We start from the raw sequence: 20,794 nt of genomic DNA, 5'->3' as shown, positions 1-20,794 counted from the left end.
TCCTTTTGAAGCTTTTCAAAGTCTGCTTTGGACTCAGCTATCTTGAGCAGTTTTGCATCACCTGGTAATTTTTGCCACCTCATGGCTTACCCCTTTCTCCAAATCACTTATGAATAGATTGAACAGGACTGGCTCCAGTTCAAAGCCCAGATGGATACCACCTATGTTCCCTCTAATTTTTTCCATCCATGTCTGAAATAAAGAGTTATATGCTGTGAAACATGTGTGGATATGCACTACCAGTAGAAACATGTTGCTGACTGTGGACATTGTGGTGGGTGGCATTTGAATCTCTCCTGGGTGGCTCTCCACACACTCATCTTACAGTGAACACTGGGGACTACTCATTTGTTCCTACCCTTTATTATCTTTTAACCAGTTACCAATCCATGAGAGGACTTTCCCTTTTATCCCACGACAACTTACTTTGCTTAAAAGCCTTTGGTGAGAGACCTTGTCAAAGGCTTTCTGGGAATACAAGTACACTGTACCCACTGGATTCCCCCTTGTCCTCAAGCTTGTGGACCTCCTCAAAGAATTCTAGTAGATTAGTGAGGCACAATTTCCTTTTACAAAAACCATGTTAACTTACCCCCATAAATTATGTTTAGAATTTTCAAGACATAGATATTCTTTACTATAGTTTAAACCACATTCTTGGTACTGATGTTAGACTTACTGCTCTGTAATTGTCAGGATCGCTTCTAGAGCACTTGTAAAAAATCCGTGTCATATTAGGTATTTTTCAGTTATTTTGGTACAGAAGATGCTTTAAGGGATAGGTTACAAACCAGTGAGTAGTTCTGCAGTTTCACACTTGACTTTTCAGAACTCTTGGGTAAATGCCATCTGGTCCTGATGACTTGATACTGTTTAGTTTATCACTTTGTTTCATTCCAAAACTACCTCTTCTAATACCTCAGTTTTGTCACCTAAAAAAAGGCTCAGGTTTGGGAATCTGCCCAATGTCCTCCGTCATGTAAATCAAAGAATATTTAGTTGCTCTGCAATGACTTTGTCCTTAAGTGCTCCTTTAGCATTTTGATCATCCAGTGGCCCTACTGGCTGTTTAGCAGGCTTTCTACTTCAGATATAAAAAAAATTGCTATTACTTAGGGTTTTTTGGCTAGCTGTCTTTAAAATTCTTTTTGGACTGATATTTGTACATTTCATTTGACAGCATTTATGCTTTTTATCTGCTCACTAGGAATTAATTTCCACTTTTTAAAACATGCCTTTAATCTTTCACTTGACTGTTAAGCCATAGTGGCACTTTTGGTAAGTCTCTATTCTGGGGGGTCTTTGAAAAATTTCCATAGAGTTTACTGTAAACTCACTTTCAGCAGTGTACCTTTTAAATTTCTGCTTAACCTCATTTTTATATAGTTCTCCTTTCTGAAAATAAATGCTATAGTGTTGGGCTGCTCTGTTTTTCCCACCACAGGGATGTTTAATTTTATTACATTATGTTCACTATTTCCAAGTGATCCAGCTACAGTCACCTCTTCAGCCAGATCTGGTGCTCCACTTAGGACAAACAAGAATTGTCTCTCCTGTTGTGGGTTTCCAGAAACAGCTGCTCCAAAAAACAGTCATTTAAGGTGTCAAATTTCTCTCTGGATCCTAGCCCAAGGTGATGTGTACAGAGTCAATATGGGGATAGCTGAAATCTCCCATTTATTTTGATAGTGACTGAAATATAAGTGAGATGAGAGACTATCACCATCCTGGTCAGGTGATCATTAATATATGCCTACTGCTGCACTCATTACTAGAGCATGGAATTACTATCCAGAGATTCTATGGAACAGTTTGGTTAAGTTAAATTTTTACTTCATGAATGTACACTTTTTTACATAGTGCCACTTCAGCATGACTTGTTCCTGTCCCTTTGTCTTTGGAACTAAGCAACTGCATGTTTATAGTAGCTTGTGAAAACTGTTTCATGCTCTATTGACTTATTCAGGTATCTCCACCACTATAATTAAACCCCATGATGCAAGCCACAAATGAATACTACACCATAAATGTGCATGCATGAATCACCTTTTTATTGGTGCAATAATGAGTTTTGTAATAGGGCACATGTTTAAAGAAATGTACTTAAATAACCTGTGCTGAAAACAAAATAACAGGATGTGTTGTCACTAGAATACATGGGTAAGTTTTGAGGATCAAGATTTAGAAATTGTTCAGTTATTTTACCGCAACACCACACTTACATCAAGCTAGGTCCCTGCAAAACATTGCTAAACATGTAAACTTTGACAAGCTTTTAAAGTGCTGTTCACCATGAGATGTGTATTTCTTCATGCAATATAAAATTTTGTAAAAGGCCACATGATTAAAGTACGTAAGCTTCTTTCCTCCCTTCCTTGGGAAAAAGAATTGAGTGCTGGTGAAAAGTGCCAAACTGGCAGCCTGGAAGATGAAGTCCTATATTTAATCAGATAACGAATCCTGCACTAGTCAGCTTCAAAATGATACTAGTGTGCTCAACTTTTAAAGCAAGGAATCCCCCTCTTGGGCTAGGAAGTTCAGGCTGCAGGGCCCATTCAAATCCCTGACCTCTGCTAAAACATTCGCCATGGAAATTAGTATTAATGACATTTTGGGGGCATGTTAAGGACATCAATCCACATCGGCTCATAATTTGGATCATTATGGACGCAATCTTTATTGCCAAATGCCAATTACCTGAACTTCAGTTCCACTCTGTCTTGAACAATTAATTTTAGGAAATGTCCACACTTAGTATTTTGGAGCTAAAGTAGTAATGCTTCAGTGCAAGTCAATTAAGAGGCATTGAAAAAGTCACAGGTTGATTCCCTGAGCTAAGGAAATCACTCATGACATTTTCATGTCTGTTCAGTAAAAAGGGCTAACAGATGTGCTAGCTTCATTTTATCTGATTGCTATTAGCAAGTTTACAAGGTCTCACAGGGGAGGGACCCAGAAGTTATTTTTCCAATTTATTTTAAATTCATCTCCCCAGAGAATTTAGACTTTCTGCTTTGGGGAAGATGACTGACCCGTTCCATCTCCAACTTAAATCTGCTCTTTGAAATATTAAAATGTTGAATTTTAACAAAGCTAATTGTTACACTAAAAGTATCTCAAGTATTACAGCAGTTCAGTTGTGATTTGACCATGGTATCTATTTTAGGGATTCATGGCAGACAGTTTGGACTATTACAATGTTTGCAGAGACATCAAATCTTATTGTGCAGATTTCAGAGCACAAAACTAAAGGATTTCGTAGTACAGAAGTTATGTTCCCCAAATAAGTTTGCAAACATGGCACAGAATAATAGTACTTTATATTTATGTAGCACCTTTCATCAAAGCACTTTACAAACTATCAAACAGTCTCAATACCTCTGTGAGGTGTAGTAATTTGTCTAGTGTATATCACCATTCACTGACAAAATTGAGAATATAGAATCTGATAGTCCCTTGGTCTAGTCACAAATCAGCTTCATCTCAACTATTTAGAATACAGTATTTAAAGGCATATGAAATACACTCCCATTACAATAGCTTTAAGTATCTGCTTCTAGTCTAGCATTAAAAACAAGTGTAAAAGCTAAGTGGGCTTAACAATGACAGCTCACTTGATTTCTATAATAAACATGAGCAGTGTCACTTAATACTGAATAAAATAATTCTGGTCCATTATATTCTTGTGGATATTATTTATGTACTGCTTTCTTTAGGTCTTAAGACAGCAAAATATCTATGCACATATAACTAAAATCACATTTCTAGTTCCACGGAGAACCATAGAATTATGCCCGTAGTTAGAGATTCATGAGGGCCCCAATTCAGGAAATTACTTAAGCAGGAGGCTTTTCTTGATCAGGGCTGGGGATGCATCTTTGTTCCCCCCTTGCTCAACTGTCCAGAAGGGGTCTCAAACTGTAAGCAAAGTAACAAAACAAGGCTAAAAATTTAAATGCCTCAACATGTGTGTCTTAAGGCATTTACTCTAAAAGAAAGTTGTTTGTGTACAGCCACAACATCTTTCAGATGATCTCAAAGCACTTGATATTAAGCTCACAATCAATCCCCCATAAAGCGATACTTCTTTAGTATAACAGGTTTCAACATCCCTGTTTCACTTCGAGAGCATTTTACCTAGCTTATTTTGTTGTGAAAAACTGCTCTATTCTTTATTAAAATAGAGAACTTGCTATTTAATCACTGGGGAGAAATCGAGCAAGTTAAATGATATCTGGCACAATACAAAGAAACTTCAAGTTTTTCCCTTTTGGATAAATGCTCTGATTTTCTGAAAAGAACAAGTCTTTGACCTATAAAAGAATGAGAACCATAGATTAAAAAGTGCCAACATAATACTTGGAGCCTGGTACAGCTTAACACTTCCCATGCCCACAAGATCAGCCACATTTAAGCAAAACTAGATTTAATGTTTAATCAATACAATCTAGTTGTAATCTGAACTACTGTAATTCCTTCTTGCTGTAACAGATATTAGTATGGGTCAAAGTATTTCAAGAAACTACATCCTGATGTAGTGTAAACTGAGGGATTAACAGTTAACTTTCAAGCAACTAAACTACATTTCAAATAGTGCTTATGGGGAAATATTAAGTCTATTGGCCATTTAACTGTCTACTCCATTTTAAGAAGGCTTTCTCTCAATTTACTATCAGACTGCGTATTCTTTCTTTCGTTATGACACAATATAGAGCAGCTTTGTTACCAATTCTATAGGAAGTGTTCACTGTAGGTGTCTACTGAAAACATTGCTTAATTGCATAAAAGTTATGTAATTCTTACTCTAAATGCCAAACTAACACCATTTTAGAAGTCCTGAAAGATTCTAACTCAATCCCATAATTCAGAGTTTAGATTTCAGTGTTATTCTGCAAGTCTTTATGTAACTCTAGGTACAGTATTAAGTGTATGTCCAGCCATGTGTCTCAGCAGCTTCTCCATCAGAAAATAAGGTTCTTCAGGAATCAGGACTTTTAGCTGTTGACATACAACAAAAACAGCTGCCACTTACTTTAAAATCTGCATGCAATCCAGCATGCAATAAGTTACCTATTTCAAACTAGTTGGGAAGAGAGCATCACTACCGTATACCTATCTGTAAACCTGCACACTAACCATAACAAACCTGTGTGTCTCAATAATTAAGTTAATAGGGCTTTTCAAGCTTTGTGAAGGGAGCTTTTTATGCTTACATACAGCTTATCTGAAAACCCAGAATCTTATTCTGGATCAGTGAGGTAGTGATGTAACCATCCTCAAGCAGATGTCACACTTCTCCAAAATTCGTGTGCCCAGTCTCCTTTGCGTGTTCTCTGGCTTCCACTTGTCCAGTTAATCCCTTCTGGCACACCATGCATCTCAGCGTAAAGCGGTTTACATCAGTAAACTGCCTTTTTCGTCTGGCTTCATCTGCTAATTCCAATGCTTGTGCAAGAACAATATCATCATTTGTTGAGAAAATGGTCAGGGGAGGGACGTCTGAGTCCGGGATTTTACGTTCAAGGGGATCATAATGAATCCCATCATAAATCAGAAGGACCCGCTTAGCATAGCCAGCATCTTCCCCAAAACGATCAATTCGGACTGTCTGTGTATCCACTACACAGATTTCACACTGATAAAACTTAGACAAAATGGACACTTCAATGGCTCCTCCCCATGTATCTTCTCTTCTGATCCATTCACAGTACTCTTGATTGGTTTTCCCTAGTACTGCCTCACAATAGGACTCCGGATCACTTGCCACTATCTGAGCTATAAGACTGCGCATCTCTGGAGCACATGCTGGATCATAAATGCCCCCCTCTACCACATAGAATATGCTTGTGAAGAGACAAGAGTTATCTGCTGGAACAACCCTCCTTCCAAGTACAGGCACTGCCCCCCTGACAAAATTAGGGACACTCCTTTTTGCAACTACAGGTGACTCAGTCTTGGGTTTGGTTGTGTCCTCTTCAACTATTAGAGTATCACCTGTCAAAAATAAAAAGAGACATGAGATAAAATCCAGCATTGAATCACCATAATGCATTGCAAACAAAGGAAAAACTGCACAGTGAAGCAAATCTTTGTCCCAGTGTACCATGCCTCGGTTCTCTGATAAGATTAGATAAGCACAATAGAAAGCATTACCCATTTGATAAATTACATAAGCCACAGCAAGATGTAGAAAATAACAGTAGCTTTGGGACCTCACTGTATATGGCTGGTAGAGAGACACAAGCTTTGTGCTGAAATCTCTAAATTGGCAAAACAAGTAATATTTTCAAGTTTGTCTAAATCTGGGCCACAAGAGGAGTGATATTTAGAGATGTTTATATTTACAAGCTGCTAGATAAGTTTAAGTCACTGACAACACTATTTTGCAATCCTTTAATAAAAAGGGTGGTAAGTGAAGCATCCCAAATGAGTTTCAGTTAAGCTAATTATAATCTGCTTGAAAGGCAGGCTCAATTAAGTCTGGTATTCTGTTGCTCATCCTGTCTTGAGCAGTAAGATGTAGAATAATATTGTTTGTGTGCGCATGTATGAAATAATAATAGAATATTGTGTTTTTAAGCTCCTGCTGCCTTTTACTCCAGCAAGAGCTAGATCTTTTGCAATCTGTTCTTTTACAGTTGACTCATGCTCACAAGGCTACAGTATCTGGGGAGAGAATGAAATAAGCTAGAGAAAGGACATGCTTGCTAAGCCATCCATTTCAGTGAGCCCTGAGCATCACTTCTAGGGACAACTTCAACTTACACTTGCCCTCTCAGATCATATTCTGGAAGAAAATTGGCATGACCATATATACCAGACGAATACAATGAAAAAAGTGAACACGTTATTAACACCGTTTAATAATGTGTTCACTTTTTTCATTGTATTCCTCTGGTATATATGGATATGCCCAGGGCTTGACAAATCAGTGAATCTACTTGCCCATGGCAAGTCCACTTCAGCCGGTCACCCCGTTCACCGGTGACACGGGCATGCGCAATGTGGGTCTGGCAAATAGATTTTTCCGCTGTTTGTCAAGCCCTGGTCATGCCAATTTTCTTCCAGAATATGATCTGAAGAAGCAGGTCTGGCCCACAAAAGCTCATCACCTATTACACCATCTTGTTAGTCTCTAAAGTGCTACACAGTATTTCCTTTTGTTTTTGCAAAATCAGACTTAACGGGGCTACCTCTCTATTGGTACTCTTACCCCCAACAGTCTGAAGAAGTGGGCTGTGCCCACGATACCATCTACCTGTGTGTGTCTATAAACAGTGCTTGTTTTTTTCCCTGTACTGACTAAGTCGGCTCGCCCCTGAAGTCTCTACCACGTCCGTTGGAGAATGACGAAGCGTGAAGCAGACAGGGAAGGTTCTGCTCGCTCTCTGGACCTGGAGCCCAGATTCCTACCCCTCGGGCCAGCTGTGCCCGGCGGGGCACCCCACAGCCTCGCTGGAGCGAAGAGCGCGGCCTGGGGACGAGGGGGGGGGCCGGAGCCAGTGTGACCCCCCCCCTCACTCCACCGCTGGGTTCCGCCTCCAGGGGCAGAGACGCTGCCACTGACCCCCCGCCCCAGCGTGAGGCAGCCAGGACCGCCCCGCCCCCCAGGAAGGGGGGGCTCCCCGCGCGCCTCACCTGAGTGGATGCCGAGCTCCCCCAGCCGCCGCTCCGCGTCGCTCAGGTCGAGGCTGCGCGGGGGGAAGCCGAGCAGGAGGCGCTGGGCCGGGGCGGGGACCCCGGTCAGGGCGGCCAGGGCGGCCTGCAGCTCCCGCAGGCGGGAATGCGCCGTGAGGCCGGGCAGCGGGTGGGAGCCGCTCCGGGCCTTGCAGCGCAGCCGCAGCATCCTCCGCCGGCCCGGGCCTGCCCGGCCTGTGCTGCTGCCCGGGCAAAATGGCCGGCCGGGCCGGCGGCCGCTGCCAGGGCTGCCCCGACAAGTCTCGCGACAACGGGCGCCGCGGCCGGCTATTGGCTGCGCGCGCCGGGACCGGCCCCTCCTCCCCGGCGGAGGGGGCATGTTTCCCTCGCGCGCCGGCGGCGCGGCCAATCCGCGGCTTGGGGTGGAGACGCCCGTGGTGGCGTCACACGCGCACGAGGGGAGTCTCACAGTCGGGGTGGGAGGGGGGAGAAGAGACGTCATTTTGCCTTCCCGCGGTCAAGGTGGAATAGGAGCGGGTGGGGGCGGAGTTCTGTTATAAACTCATTTGCATATTTGCACATTATTTGCATACTAGAAATTCCTGTTCTTTCGCTCGTTCGGAAAAAAAAATGGAGTGAGCTTTTCTACAGTTTATTTATCCATGGGCACATTTGCATCTCATTTACATACCTGGCCTATGGGCGCGCTGACGTGTCCAGGCTTCTTTGAATTGCGCGTGTTCATTTGCATAGCATGGCCCCTCCTGCCTGGTTCCGCGGGTCTCCACCCCCCCCCCCCTTTTCCCAGCGAAGCGGCGTCTTAGTCACGCGAGCGCTCTATTAGCATATCATTTGCATCTCGTTCCTTGCCCCGCCCTCTTCCCTGTCGGCCAGCAGGTGCGGGACGAACCTTCCCAGGGCGGCGCGGGGGAGCCTTGCTGCAGTGCGGGGCCCGCCAGCCTCGGTGCGTCCATGCCCTTGCCCTTGGGGGAGGCTCCCGGCCGGTGCCCGAGGCTCGCAGAGCTTGACAGGGGCAGCAGCAGGCTGGCTTCCCGCCCCTTCCTGGTACGGCTCGCGCTGAAGGCTCGGGGTTTGGTGCCTCAGTTTCCCTGCGCTGCCAGCGGGTCTGTCTGGGGGGCTCTGCAGGTCCGTGCCTGAGGAATGGCTGAAATCCTGGAGCGGGGCTTGTGAGTGCTGGGACCCGCCCCCTGGCTCAGAGGATGCTGTCAAACCATCTGAGCCATAATCCCTGCTGGTCAGCTGGGGGGGCTGCTTGGCCATCTCCAAAAAGTGCCCCCGCAGCTGCGGAACCGCTTCGGGAGTCTGGGGAAAGGCTGTTTCTTTACATTTGTGGTGATTCGCACTCAAGGGTAAATACAGGTACATTCCCCTTATTCCTTGGCTGAGATGATTCATTAATGTTCTAGGTGAAGGCGGCATTGTTTTCCTCCTGTGCTTCGTTTTGCTATGGTTTGTGTTCTCTTGTGCCAACTACATATGTTACCACCTGAGGGTGACCTTGGACTACAGCTTTGAGACTTGCATGGCTTCCTTTCCTTGCCACCAGGAACAGCACAGATAAGTTGCTATGCATCTTATTCCGCTCTGTCTACCGGATTTCATAAGGATTTATGTTTGGTTCTTCTTTTCTTTTCCAAGAGCCTGAAGGTCCATTACTGACTAAGTGTGTTGATTAGCAGCAATGTCACAATATACAGCATCAGTCCCAGAGCAAAACAACAACAACCAGGAAAACAAAACTTCAAATCTCCGAGTCTCAGAAAAAAAGTGTTGTGAGTATTTGTGACAGTCTAGGGAAATAGATCCTGTGTCTTGCAATTAATTTCTCTTTTACCTGTTTATAAAAAGAAGTAGTCAATCAGTCACGCTTTATTCCTTCTACCCCGGGGCATAGTAAAGGCGAAGTGGCTTTCCTTATGCCTCTTCCCAAAAATGCTTCAGCTCTGATCTGAAGGGCTGTTCATTTTCTGTCCCCCATTCATTTCTAGGCCTTTTTTGCTGAGTCTGCCAGCAAGGGGAAGAACTGTGATGTGTTTTTATGATATGTACTTGGACCTGAGATCCCCAGAAATTTAATGTATTTAATGTAGGCTCCAAAAATAGTACTAGACAAGTTTATAACTGTGTACAATTCTTGTTTGTATCACTTTTATCCAGTTATATTTGTTGAACATTTTGCTCTTCTGGACAAATGTTGACCCTTCAAGTTAATAACGTTTTTTAATTCAGCTCTTTTTAGAAGGAAATCTGTTCAATGTGGATCTGAGTTTAAATGTAACGTCTGTTCCTGAAAGCTACCCACGTGTATTAGGCAAGAACTAGCACAACTGTACTCAATAGGGATTTAAGGTGGCTCACCTTGCCTATTTCCATCTAATGTGCTTCATCAGGTAGTGATCTGGGCATGTTACATCTGTGACAAGTTGAGCTGATTCCATCTAACAACCTCCATTGAACTCTTATAACCTAGGCTTAGTCTTCGGTTGTGAAAGGCCAGGTTTAAGCAAAGAATCACAAAGTTCAGTAGGAAAGGACGCGCACACGCACACTGATATGATTTAGAGCTGCATAATCACCAGCGGTCTGCTTCGATTTTTACTGCTTTCCAAGTATCTCTCTTTACTCTTATTGAATATCTTTATTAAGGATTACTTTTTCCCAATACGTGCTAGTTGCCCTTATCCATATTACATTCATTTTGTTATTTCCTGCTTATGTCTCTAACCCATAATTCAGTGTCTTTACTGATTTTTCAGAACTTCCCAATCTAAAGATACGTCTACACTACAAAGTTGTGTTAGAAAAATGGCCGTTTTTCTAACACAACTTGAGGACTGTCCACACTGCAATTGTGTTCTTCTGCAAGAAAATCTAAAGAACCAGGGGGTTTTCTGGCATTGGTAATCCTCATTCTACAAGGAAAAAGCCTTTTTCCGAAAGAGCTCTTTCACAAAAAGGCATGTGTGGACAGTGAAGAGCAAGTTCTTTCGAAAGAAGAGGAAAAAGGGAAAAGCACAGGTGCCTTGGTGGCCATTCCATCCATAGCAATCACAGCTTACATGCAAGACAGCTTCCATTCAGTGTGGATGCTCTCTTTCGAAAAAGCAGATGGCTTTTTCAATGCACTTTTGCAGTGTGGCCGCTCTCTTTGTGAAGAAGTTTTTTCGGAAGATCTCTTCCAAAAAAAGCTTCTTCTAAAAGAAGCCTGTAGTCTAGATGTAGCCTAAGTCACTTTGGGAATTTACATTTAACATCTTGTTTGTCTCTTCCTCCAGTTCCTTTATAAAGCTATTTCAAGGAACATCGTCCATGCAAAGGTTATGTTTGTGTCTGACAATGTTTTACCTGTTTTAAGTAATCCTTAAAATGACTATGACTGGAAAAGACCATGGGGAAAAACATTTTTTTTTCCATTTGTTTACTTTGCACTTATGACAGCAAGGAATACAGATGGCTTCCCCAGAGTCAGTTTCTTTGTTACTATGCACGAAAATCCACACAAACAAGTGAGAGAATTTAGAGTATTAATAATAGACAAATATGGCTATAAAACTATAAAAAAAATTGGCATTGAAGCTTGGGGGCAAAAGTAGTGCACAGATATATATATATACCTTTAACAGAATCTTTGAAACTGACAAGATTTACAACAGACAAAATCCCATCAGCATTGCAGTTAGATTTGAATTGTGTCTTGTGTGGCAAAACCGTCTCATCAGGCCATTTAGATACAGGAAAGTCCTATTCTTTCCATTTTGTCTTCTATTTAGTTTATATTCATTTGCTTTGACCAGTTTAATTATGGCAGCACATGCTCCCATATCCCTGTCTATAATCAGTCTCTTTCGTAGAGTTCTATAAAACTGAAAGTTTTACTCAGTGGATTCATTAATTAATTCATCTGTTGCTTTTGGAGAATTATCAGAATTTTTAAATAGATACTAGAAATTTTATGCAAAATCAGTACTGGTCAAAAATCCTGCTTCTTAGCAACAGATTAAACATTATCAACTTTGTTTCTCAGATCATTTGTTCATTATGATATGGAAAGAAATTAGCTTCCCGTCTATTATCAATAAAGAATTTTTCCTCTGTCCTTGATAGCTATTGCTTAATTGGTACATACTTTCAACTCTGACTGACGTATTTTGGCTGACATATTAGTCACACGTTATTTTCCCTGTTCACGGTGGCTGATCAGTTGTTAACCTACTTCATTAGCTAATACCTGAGAGAGCAAAGCTGTGGTACAGTGGTTGCTATAACATTTAATTGGAAAGAAGGGCATGATAATGAATCCACTGTATGAAACACACAGCAAGTAATCTTTTGTATGGCTAATAAAACTCACTGTAATGGGCAGACACAGTGAGTTAGCCAGAGATTAATTTGGTGTCTGACTTCGTGTTTGCGTTGAGCTGTTTTAATTAATGTAATGATTTTTGCCTCCTCGTCTTTGCAGCATGGGCTTCTTATATGACCAACTCCCCTACTTTGATTGTAATGATTGGCCTTCCTGCCCGGGGTAAGACTTATATGTCCAAGAAATTAACCCGCTACCTCAACTGGATTGGCGTGCCTACAAAAGGTCTGTGTGAATTTTTGTTCATGGTAGTGCAAAGTGATCGATGGGTCCCAGATCTGCAACATTTGTTTTAATCCAGCATAGGGATGTGAAAGGCTAACCGGTTAACCTGCTAACTAGTAAGCATCACCCACAATGGGTAATGCTTACTGGTTCTGGTTAACCGCAGAGGCCACCCCAGGGAGGGGGTTTCTCCACCCCCTGAGGCTCACGGCAGGCAGGGTCTGCTCCAGCTGGCCGGAGCACCCTCTGTCTGTGGTGAGCCCGTCCTGGCCTGGCACCCCCACCCCTGCTTATATGCTGGCTCCTAGAGAGCTGGCTGCAGAGCCTGCAGCAAAGTCTCCTCAGGGGCAAGGCTGACAGCTCTTGCTGGCTCTGCTCCCAGGGAAGTGGCTTCTCTGTGGCAGGGAAGCCTCCTTCCTGGGAGCAGAGCTGGCAGCATGTACAACCGCTGACATTTTCAGCGGTTACGCTATTACCTATTTTATAACCCACTTTTTACATCCCTAGTGCAGCCCAGGGGTATAAGCACTGAAACGTAACATGACTTGATAGCTACTATTTGGGGTGCTAACTGCAGTGTTGTCCCCTGTGAACAAGAGTCTGCATCATAAAGTCTTAACGGCAGTGCCAACAGAGAGCCCGAAGATTTAGTTATCCTTAGCAACTGAATTCCACTTGACCCCTTCAAGGTGGTTTCTCCAAGCAGATTGGCAAGGGTCAGTATGTTGGGGAGGCTTGCACTAGTACTCCTCAAGATCTATCCATTCGGTGCTTAGAGAGGGATTGCACATGAATAAACTTATAATCCCTGTGCAGAGGGCCAGCACAAAATCTGTGCGCCCTCAAAGTAGGTCTTAAGTGCTTCATAGTGAATTATTTTCAGCTTGGGTTGTGAGGCCGCCAGGGTAAGCCACTGGCCGACCGGTGCCACTTTGTATACTTAATGTGTCCATAGCCATGGAGCTTTGACGCTCCCATTGGCTGCCGTTTACCATTTCCAGCCAAGGGGAGCTGCGAGGCTTGGTAGCTGTGGACATATTAAGTAAACAAGGTGGCCCAGGCCCACTGGTGGCTTAACCTGGTGGCCCCGCGACCCAAGATTGAATAACACTATCCTAGACTCTTGTGCTGGCCCTTTGCATGAGGGTGAATTTCACTAAGGCAGAGACCTTTGGTTTCCAGGGCTGACAACTGGGTATCTTTCATGAGCACTAAACTTTTGTTTTGCAAAGTGCACGAGATCTTATCACATCTCTTCTGCTTATCTTGGATCTCTTCTCTTTTCAAAGCCTGAATGTCACGCTGCTTAATGGGGATAGGGATTGCCCATGACTATACTGATACCCAGGAGGATAGTTATAAAAAATGTGAATTAACTTAAGGAGGTCTGAAGAAAAGTACGCAAGGGAAAGAAGAGATTCTGTGGTGAAGATTAAGTTTTTCAGATTTCAATCATAGGGAATTCTTGTGGTGATTGCAAAAGTTATTTTGAAGTAAAATTGCTGGAAGATTTTAGTGGGAGGGATAGTTTATGAATTGGTGTATTAGTCAAGATAAGGATGTCATTCTCTTCTTGGCTCATGACAAGGTACCAGGTATTTGTGAGATGCTGCAAATCACACATCTTCATTTGTCTTTGTGAAGTGTTTAATTTAGGAGTATATCGTCGAGAAGCTGTGCAGTCGTACAAGTCCTATGATTTTTTCAGGCATGATAACAAAGAAGCCATGAAGATTCGGAAGTAAGTCTGTGTCACTGGGTGCAACTCAACATGAAATAGTAGAAAAAAAAGTTCATCTTATTCTAAGGCCTTTGCAACTGGTTTCAGACTATACCTGTGACTGTGGGACATAACATTTAATGTGTCTAGACAAATATGGAGGTAAATTCTGCTATCATTGCTTAGATTGAGAAGGACCTGACTACATCAATAGCTCCACTAATTTCAATGGAGACTACTCACAAAGTAAGATATTGCACTGTGGGTACATCTACACAGCGACACTATTTCATGATAACACTCCCGTTCTTAACAGCACTCGTTATTTCAAAATTCATTCAAAATAACAGGCTTCTTATTCCGGCTTCCTGTAAACGTCATTGCACAAGGAATAAGGAAGATGCCGAAATAGTGATTTATTTAGAAATTAGCGCTGTGTAGACAGCACCAAATTTTGAAATAAGCTATTTCGAAATAAGCTACATAATTTGTGTAGCTCAAATTGAGTAAATTATTTCAAGGTATGCGCTACTGTGTAGTTGTATCCTGTGTGAATAAAGATAGCTGAGTTGGGCCTTCAGTGAAAATTTTGTGGAGTGGATTAATAATTGGTTCAACCTGAGGAAATTCCAGATTATTTTACAAGTTTTAAAAACTGCTTTGGGAACATGTGACAGAATTTAATGTTGTGTCAACTAGTGCTCTTAAAAAAACGACAACATGGTTTTTATTACATCCTCATTTTTCCATCTCCATTCTCTGTCTGCATCACTCTGGAATGTAGGTCTGAACTCAGGTTATCTCTATGTCAGTCCAAAAGTCATGCCGTTCCAGGGTTCTGCTTTGACTTTGCATTTCTCCACAGGAATAACGAGAGATTTTTCTTACAGTTATTTGCACACAGCAGTGCATCAACACTATAGTATGAATTCAAGTTGACCAGCAGACTTGTTTCATAAAAGTCACACATCTGGGCAGGGAGGTCAAGTGAGGGGGCTCAGTTTTGAGTATTCAGTGCATGCCATTAAAATACCTGCTCTAGAAGCTGTGACTTCAGGGTGGGCAGCAGACCTCTTGCTTATGAGCGGGTAACAAACTTCAGATTTTCTCTAAGTGGGCAGAGATAGAACTTTCCCTCCAAGACAGTGCACTTTGGTCCCTGCCCGGGCATGTTTACAAGTGACCATTCTCTCTCACCCCTTTGGCTGGTGCATAGATTTATTATTTTAAGGAAAGTTGATCCATATAGATGAATGACAAGGGTGAAATCCTTGTTCCATTGAAATGCGTAACAAAAGTCCCATGGACTCTTATGGGGCGGAGGACAGGATTTCACCTCATGCATGCAGTGGTGGCCGTTGAACGACAGGAGACATCTTGGGGAGAGATACCAAATGATGCGAAAACAATAAATCTAATAATGGGTCTGAACCTGCTCCCATTGAAGTCAGTAGGAGTTTCATCATTTACTTTTAGGAAAGCAGAATGGGGCCCAAAGACCAAAACTCAGGTGATAAGGAAGGGGGGGGGGGGTGTCTGAGTACTACCCAAAAAAAAAAAGAAGCAAAAAACAGATGAATTAAAAAGTCTTTATTGTCCCATTTAGTGACCAGTTGGGAGACCTAGATTCAGCCTCTGCTCCCGAATCTGTCTTCCCTGGTGGGCAGTGCATGTCCTCAATGGGTTAGACTCCACAGTGACCGGTTTGTTCCTTTAAGGAAAGATGGCAGCAGACTCCTGGGCTGGAAGAGTAGAGTGCTCAGAACAGAGACCCTGAGTGAAAAACGGGATTTAAACAGTTGGCAAAACCCCCAAGGCTCCATGAAGCATGCAGAGAATGTCCTTCAGGAGAGAGAAATGTCATATTTTAAGTGTTTCCAACTGTGAGCTTCGGAGCCGTGATTCATGAGTCTTGGAAGTTGTACGCTTTACGTGGCCTGAAATTCTGCCGATTTCTCTCTTTGCAGACAGTGTGCCTTGGTGGCCCTGGAAGATGTGAAAGCTTATGTCACGGAGGAGTGTGGGCAGATAGCTGTAAGATAACACTCGACTGACACAGAGTTTAAATCAAAAGAGTATTACATTTTCATCCAAGCCCCTCTGGCAGCTTTGAAACACGTAGCTAATATTGTTGGGATTCTTTTTTCCTCTTAGGTGTTCGATGCGACCAACACCACTCGGGAGAGGAGGGACTTGATCCTAAAATTTGCTAAAGAGAATGCTTATAAGGTGACTGACTTTGATTTGGAATAAGAGCTGTAGGCATGGGTGCATCCCACGCCATTAGCATCAGTGCATCGGATGGCAGATTTGGGCTTTTAGCTTTGCATGGTGCAGCTGCAGTTGAATGCCTTGTGTTATCACCTCAGCCAAGATGGTGTGAAATGGTGTTTTGGTGCTGGTTTTTCATCCCCTCTGCTCTGGGGTCAGTGACTATTTAAGGTGCAAGGTAGAGGAGAATCAGCCTCCTTCTGTGCATATGACTGGTTTGGGAAGTACTCTATTTTAGTCAATTGGCTGTTGGGATATTCTGCTCTGATGGGCCCTTATCTCGATGGTGCTTGGTGATGAGTGTAGCATACATTTCTAGATGGACAGATAGATACATTCACTAAGTTTAAAGTAAGGAGCAAGGTTAGTTTCTCACAAAACATATCTGGCTAAATCTATCCTTTGGGTAACTCTGCTGCCTTCATTTGTGGCTATACTGGAAATTAACCGGACTATTTACATTACGCTAGAGGCTCTTAATCCTACTAAGCAAGCTTCATTGCCTCCTCTCTAGGTGTTTTTCGTGGAGTCTGTCTGTGATGATCCAGAAGTCATTGCTGCCAATATCCTGGTGAGTGCTGCTTGTTCATAGGCACAGGCTGTAGCATCCTTCTCTAGAACACTTGATGGTTGCCATAGAACAGGGGTGGGGAGTCATTTTTGCAGGGGAGGCACTTAATGAATTTTGGTACGTGGTCACAGACCGGCTCCACCCTGGAAGAGGCAGGGTTTAATGCGGAAGGGGCGGGGCTGGGGTCTAGGCTTCCCCCAGAGTTGTCTGTGGCCAGAGGCTTTGAATTAAAAATTCAGGAAAGAGCTTGCTTCTCCTGGTCCCACCACTAACAAATTGCCTGGCAGCAGCCTGAGGTTGCTGCTGCTATTTAAAGGGCTTGCAGCTCTAGCCCCTGCCATGATCAGGAGCCATGAGCCATTTAAATCGGATTCTGCTGCCTGAGCCACCACCTGGAAATTTGGTGGCACAGACAGCAGGGTATAAATAGGAAGCGGCCGTATGCAGTCTGCAGGCTGGATCAAAGTGTTAGGTGAGCCCTGTCATCATTGGCCATGATAATGGCTCTGAGTAATGATGGAAATTGATTCTTATTAGAGAGCCTTGCAGTTCAGATAAATTAAATTAAATTAAAAAAAAAAACCTCACGGGATTCAGGTTTTCATTCTCCCTCATTCTGTTGGAGCTCTCTGTGAGCAAGTCATTCTATGATGTGCTGAATGTTCTACACCGAGGTGTCTGTTTGAGCCAGGTGTTTTTCTCAGTTGCTCCAGTGTAAATTCAGAATAACCCAGTAGGAGTAAGCCGAGTCACTCTGGATTTATGCAATCTTAAAAGCGATCAGAGTTTGGCTCAAAGACAGGGTTCTCTCATTCTGATTTTCCTTTCTGTAATCATGAAAGGTATCCTAGGTTAAACTCACCCAATATTCTCTTAGCCCGCTTTAGTGCATTTTATGCCAGGATCACAAAAACTGGTCTTTGTGATCTCAACCGGTAGAAAAAAGATTGAAACTGAAAGATTGAAACTGAAATAACTCTAATTCTGGTGCAGCCCTCTCCCTGTATGAGCTGCATGAGGACGGGTGTCCTTTGTAAGACTGTATGCAATTCTGAAAGTTTTGTTCTTATGTTTCAGCTCTGAGATAAATGTTAACATGTGTGGATGCTTGGCAACCAAGACAGATGGGCTATTTATGTGGGAACTTGGAAACCAGACTAAAGCCATGAATCATTTTATCTCAGAGCCTGATTTTATTTTCATGGGCAGATGTGTAATAAGTGGTTTGTGTGGGAAGTCAGTATCAAGCCAGCTGCGTCTGTCCCCAGGCTAACTGTTACCATGTGACATTTGGATTTTTTTTTCCTTGTCAGGAGATGGTTCTTCACAGGGCAAATGGGAAGTGGAAATGCAAAAAGTGTGTTTGTTTGTTTGAACATTGAAGAATAATGTCACTTATTCTGGTTTATACCAAGTTTTCTTAACTTTTTAAAAAAATCTCTTGATCCCTCTCTCTTGATAAGGAAGTGAAAGTCTCCAGTCCTGATTACCCAGAGAGAAATAGAGAGAATGTGATGGATGATTTCCTGAAGAGGATAGAGTGCTATAAAGTCACATATCAGCCCCTGGATCCAGATAATTATGACAAGTAAGAGGCGAGATTTAGCAGCATTTTGCATAGTGGATATGTTGCGGAAACAGACACCGGGTTGCTTTCTTTTGCTGGTTGTATTCCCTGATCTAATATGCTTCTCTTCCTGGGCTAGCAAAACTCTCATTGACTTTGCAGTGTGGGAGATCAGCTAGTATGAGGTGTATGGAGTTATGGCCAAAATGATTTGCAGGCGTTTCTCTCTGGTGTATAAAATAGTAATGTTTAGGAAACTAAGATACATTATAATAGTCTTGCCTCTCTCTCTAAGTGTGTTCAAGGAACCTATCACTGAGTTACCCCAGTGCCAAGCAGAGCAGCAGTATTGATATGGTGAGAATATTCACACACATTTTGCTTTAAAGACGCTGATGAGCGTGCTTGTTTTGTGTTGTCTGTGTAGAGACCTTTCCTTCATTAAAGTGATCAACGTGGGACAGCGGTTCTTGGTAAATCGTGTCCGGGATTACATCCAGAGTAAAATCGTCTATTACCTCATGAATATTCACGTCCAGCCGCGTACCATCTACCTTTGCAGACATGGGGAGAGCGAGTTTAACCTAGTTGGCAAAATCGGTGGGGATTCTGGCCTGTCACCGCGTGGGAAGCAGGTATGTTCTCGGCCGTGTCAGGAGGAACAGCCTTTTAAAAGTGTCTCACTACAATAGGAACCCAGATTTTGATATGTCTGCTGGTGTAAATGGGCTCAGCACCATAGAATTCAACTAAGATTTGCCCAATTATGACAGCAGAGAAACTGGCCTGAATCTATCTCTTAGGGAGGTGTAATTTCTCTTTGGCCTGGGCTTGAAGCCCCCGTTAGGGATGTAAAATTTTTTGTGTACCTGATTAAAAGTGGGCTGCCGGGCTGGAGCGCCTCTGCCCGTGGTGGGGCCCACGGAACTGGTGCAGTGCCTACCATGGGCAGCATCGTGGCAGGCCCCACAGAGCTGGAGGCAGGGTTGCTCCAGCCCATAGGTTAACCATTCACATCCTTAGCACCCTCATGCACCTTCATCAGTCCCCCACCCTGCTCTCTTGTGGCAATGCTCCCTGACCATAAGGCGCATTCATTTTGCAAAGGATTCGTTCTGAACCAATCAACAGTTTGCTAATTCGCCTAGAACCTTATTGGTATATAAATAACGAGTGTAGACGTAACAAATCTTCTAGGTTTATGCTGCATGCAGAAGACCCGTGCAGTCTTCTTTGTGATTAATGCAGATGCAGTGTTGGGATCCAGCAACTAGTCCAAGGAACAAATCACCCTAAACCTTATTACATTTACCTAGTGTCAGTTATCGGTTCCTCAGTATCTTCATGCATGTATCACCCTTCAGGTGATGTCTCTTGAGAAGGATGCACTTGTCTTAGGGCACTCTCTTGTACGAATTTGTTCCTTGCTGTTTCTTGCGTGTGTTTTGATAGGGGCTAGTTTGAAATATCAAAAGCAATTGCTTCACTTTCTTTTTTAAGTTCTGAGACCAGTGGGCTTGGAATGGAAAAACACGTATGTAGCATTACTTAGCTAAATCCACAGTATGGTTACTAGGTGGTGCAACAGGCTGTCCACTGCTGAACAGGTAAAATGGGCCAATTAACCTTGATCGGCTACAGCGGGAGCAGAGCAGGGGATTGGTAAAGCCTAATGGCAGATGAAGCCCAGCTGAGGGAGTGGCTGGGCAGGAAACCTGAAGAAAACAAGTTTGTAGTTGATGGAAATAGGAAGGAGGAAACATGGGGGAACAATAAGCCCTGAGGTGCTAGCCCTGGAAAATGGGTCAACCTCATGTGAAGGAAAAAGTTTGAGAAGGCATAGTAGGAAGGAATCCAGGAATAAGGCAGCAAGGAGAGAGAGTCTGTGTAGACCTGCACTGTTGGTCATAGAGTGCTTGGGCTGGGACTTAGTGCAGAGGGAGGGCCTTGGTTCCCTCACCAAATACCAGGAAGGGGTGTAGGACTGTCTGGATAGCTGTTCCGATGAGACTTGAACACCTGAGACGGGAGGACCACATAGCAACCTACAGGGAGGGCTGAGTCGTGAAGAGAGCTCTGTGACTTAGTGGGAGATGACCACATTGATGGAGTGACCGTAGCAGGTGGCACCGAATAGGAAGAAAGTTGCTGTATTATGCCTGGCCAGGAAGAGGAGGAGTTGATAAGTGAAACCACCTCCCTCCTCCACAACAAGGGACTTTCACTACAAACAGTGCAGCCTCAGCAGGGGGAATTTCATTACTAGTTACTTACGTTAAAAACCACAAAGGGTGCGTCTACACTGCATTGTTTTTCCGGAATAACGGCCGTTATTGTAGAAAAACAGTACTTGAGGCCAGACTGCAATTGTGTTATTTTGAAAAAAAAAATTCGAAATAACGGACGGCTTTTTTCCAA

At 43.2% G+C, this 20,794-nt stretch overlaps 2 protein-coding genes across 11 annotated transcripts in view; one reads left to right on the top strand and one right to left on the bottom strand.

Annotated features, from left to right (window-relative positions):
• Window positions 1-2,030: 2,030 nt before the first annotated feature.
• YOD1 (YOD1 deubiquitinase) lies at window positions 2,031-8,009 on the bottom strand. The gene is made up of 2 exons (XM_075909933.1): window positions 7,639-8,009; window positions 2,031-5,994 (listed from the first exon to the last, which is right to left on the bottom strand). The coding sequence occupies exons 1-2, from the start codon at window positions 7,844-7,846 to the stop codon at window positions 5,288-5,290; spliced, it is 915 nt and encodes a 304-aa protein (XP_075766048.1). The 5' UTR covers window positions 7,847-8,009; the 3' UTR covers window positions 2,031-5,287.
• Window positions 8,010-8,195: 186 nt separating this feature from the next.
• PFKFB2 (6-phosphofructo-2-kinase/fructose-2,6-biphosphatase 2) overlaps window positions 8,196-20,794 on the top strand; it is a 33,157-nt gene continuing 20,558 nt past the window's right edge. For 2 of the 10 annotated variants that reach the window (XM_075910597.1, XM_075910589.1), the window contains exons 1-9: window positions 8,198-9,018; window positions 9,298-9,431; window positions 12,122-12,247; window positions 13,892-13,988; window positions 15,935-16,001; window positions 16,122-16,196; window positions 16,753-16,809; window positions 18,273-18,397; window positions 18,804-19,011. In XM_075910597.1, the coding sequence (XP_075766712.1) occupies window positions 9,341-9,431; window positions 12,122-12,247; window positions 13,892-13,988; window positions 15,935-16,001; window positions 16,122-16,196; window positions 16,753-16,809; window positions 18,273-18,397; window positions 18,804-19,011 (846 nt within the window). In that variant the 5' untranslated portion in view covers window positions 8,198-9,018; window positions 9,298-9,340. Of the gene's footprint in view, window positions 9,019-9,065; window positions 9,432-12,121; window positions 12,248-13,891; window positions 13,989-15,934; window positions 16,002-16,121; window positions 16,197-16,752; window positions 16,810-18,272; window positions 18,398-18,803; window positions 19,012-20,794 lie in introns of all 10 variants that reach the window. The other 8 variants (XM_075910592.1, XM_075910596.1, XM_075910598.1 and 5 more) reach the window with 8 other exon arrangements.

The sequence above is a fragment of the Pelodiscus sinensis genome, chromosome 27, assembly GCF_049634645.1.
Source record: "Pelodiscus sinensis isolate JC-2024 chromosome 27, ASM4963464v1, whole genome shotgun sequence".
Taxonomy (NCBI): Eukaryota; Metazoa; Chordata; order Testudines; family Trionychidae; genus Pelodiscus; species Pelodiscus sinensis.
Note: the sequence above shows the minus strand (reverse complement) of the source record. Positions and strands in the feature narration are given on the sequence as shown.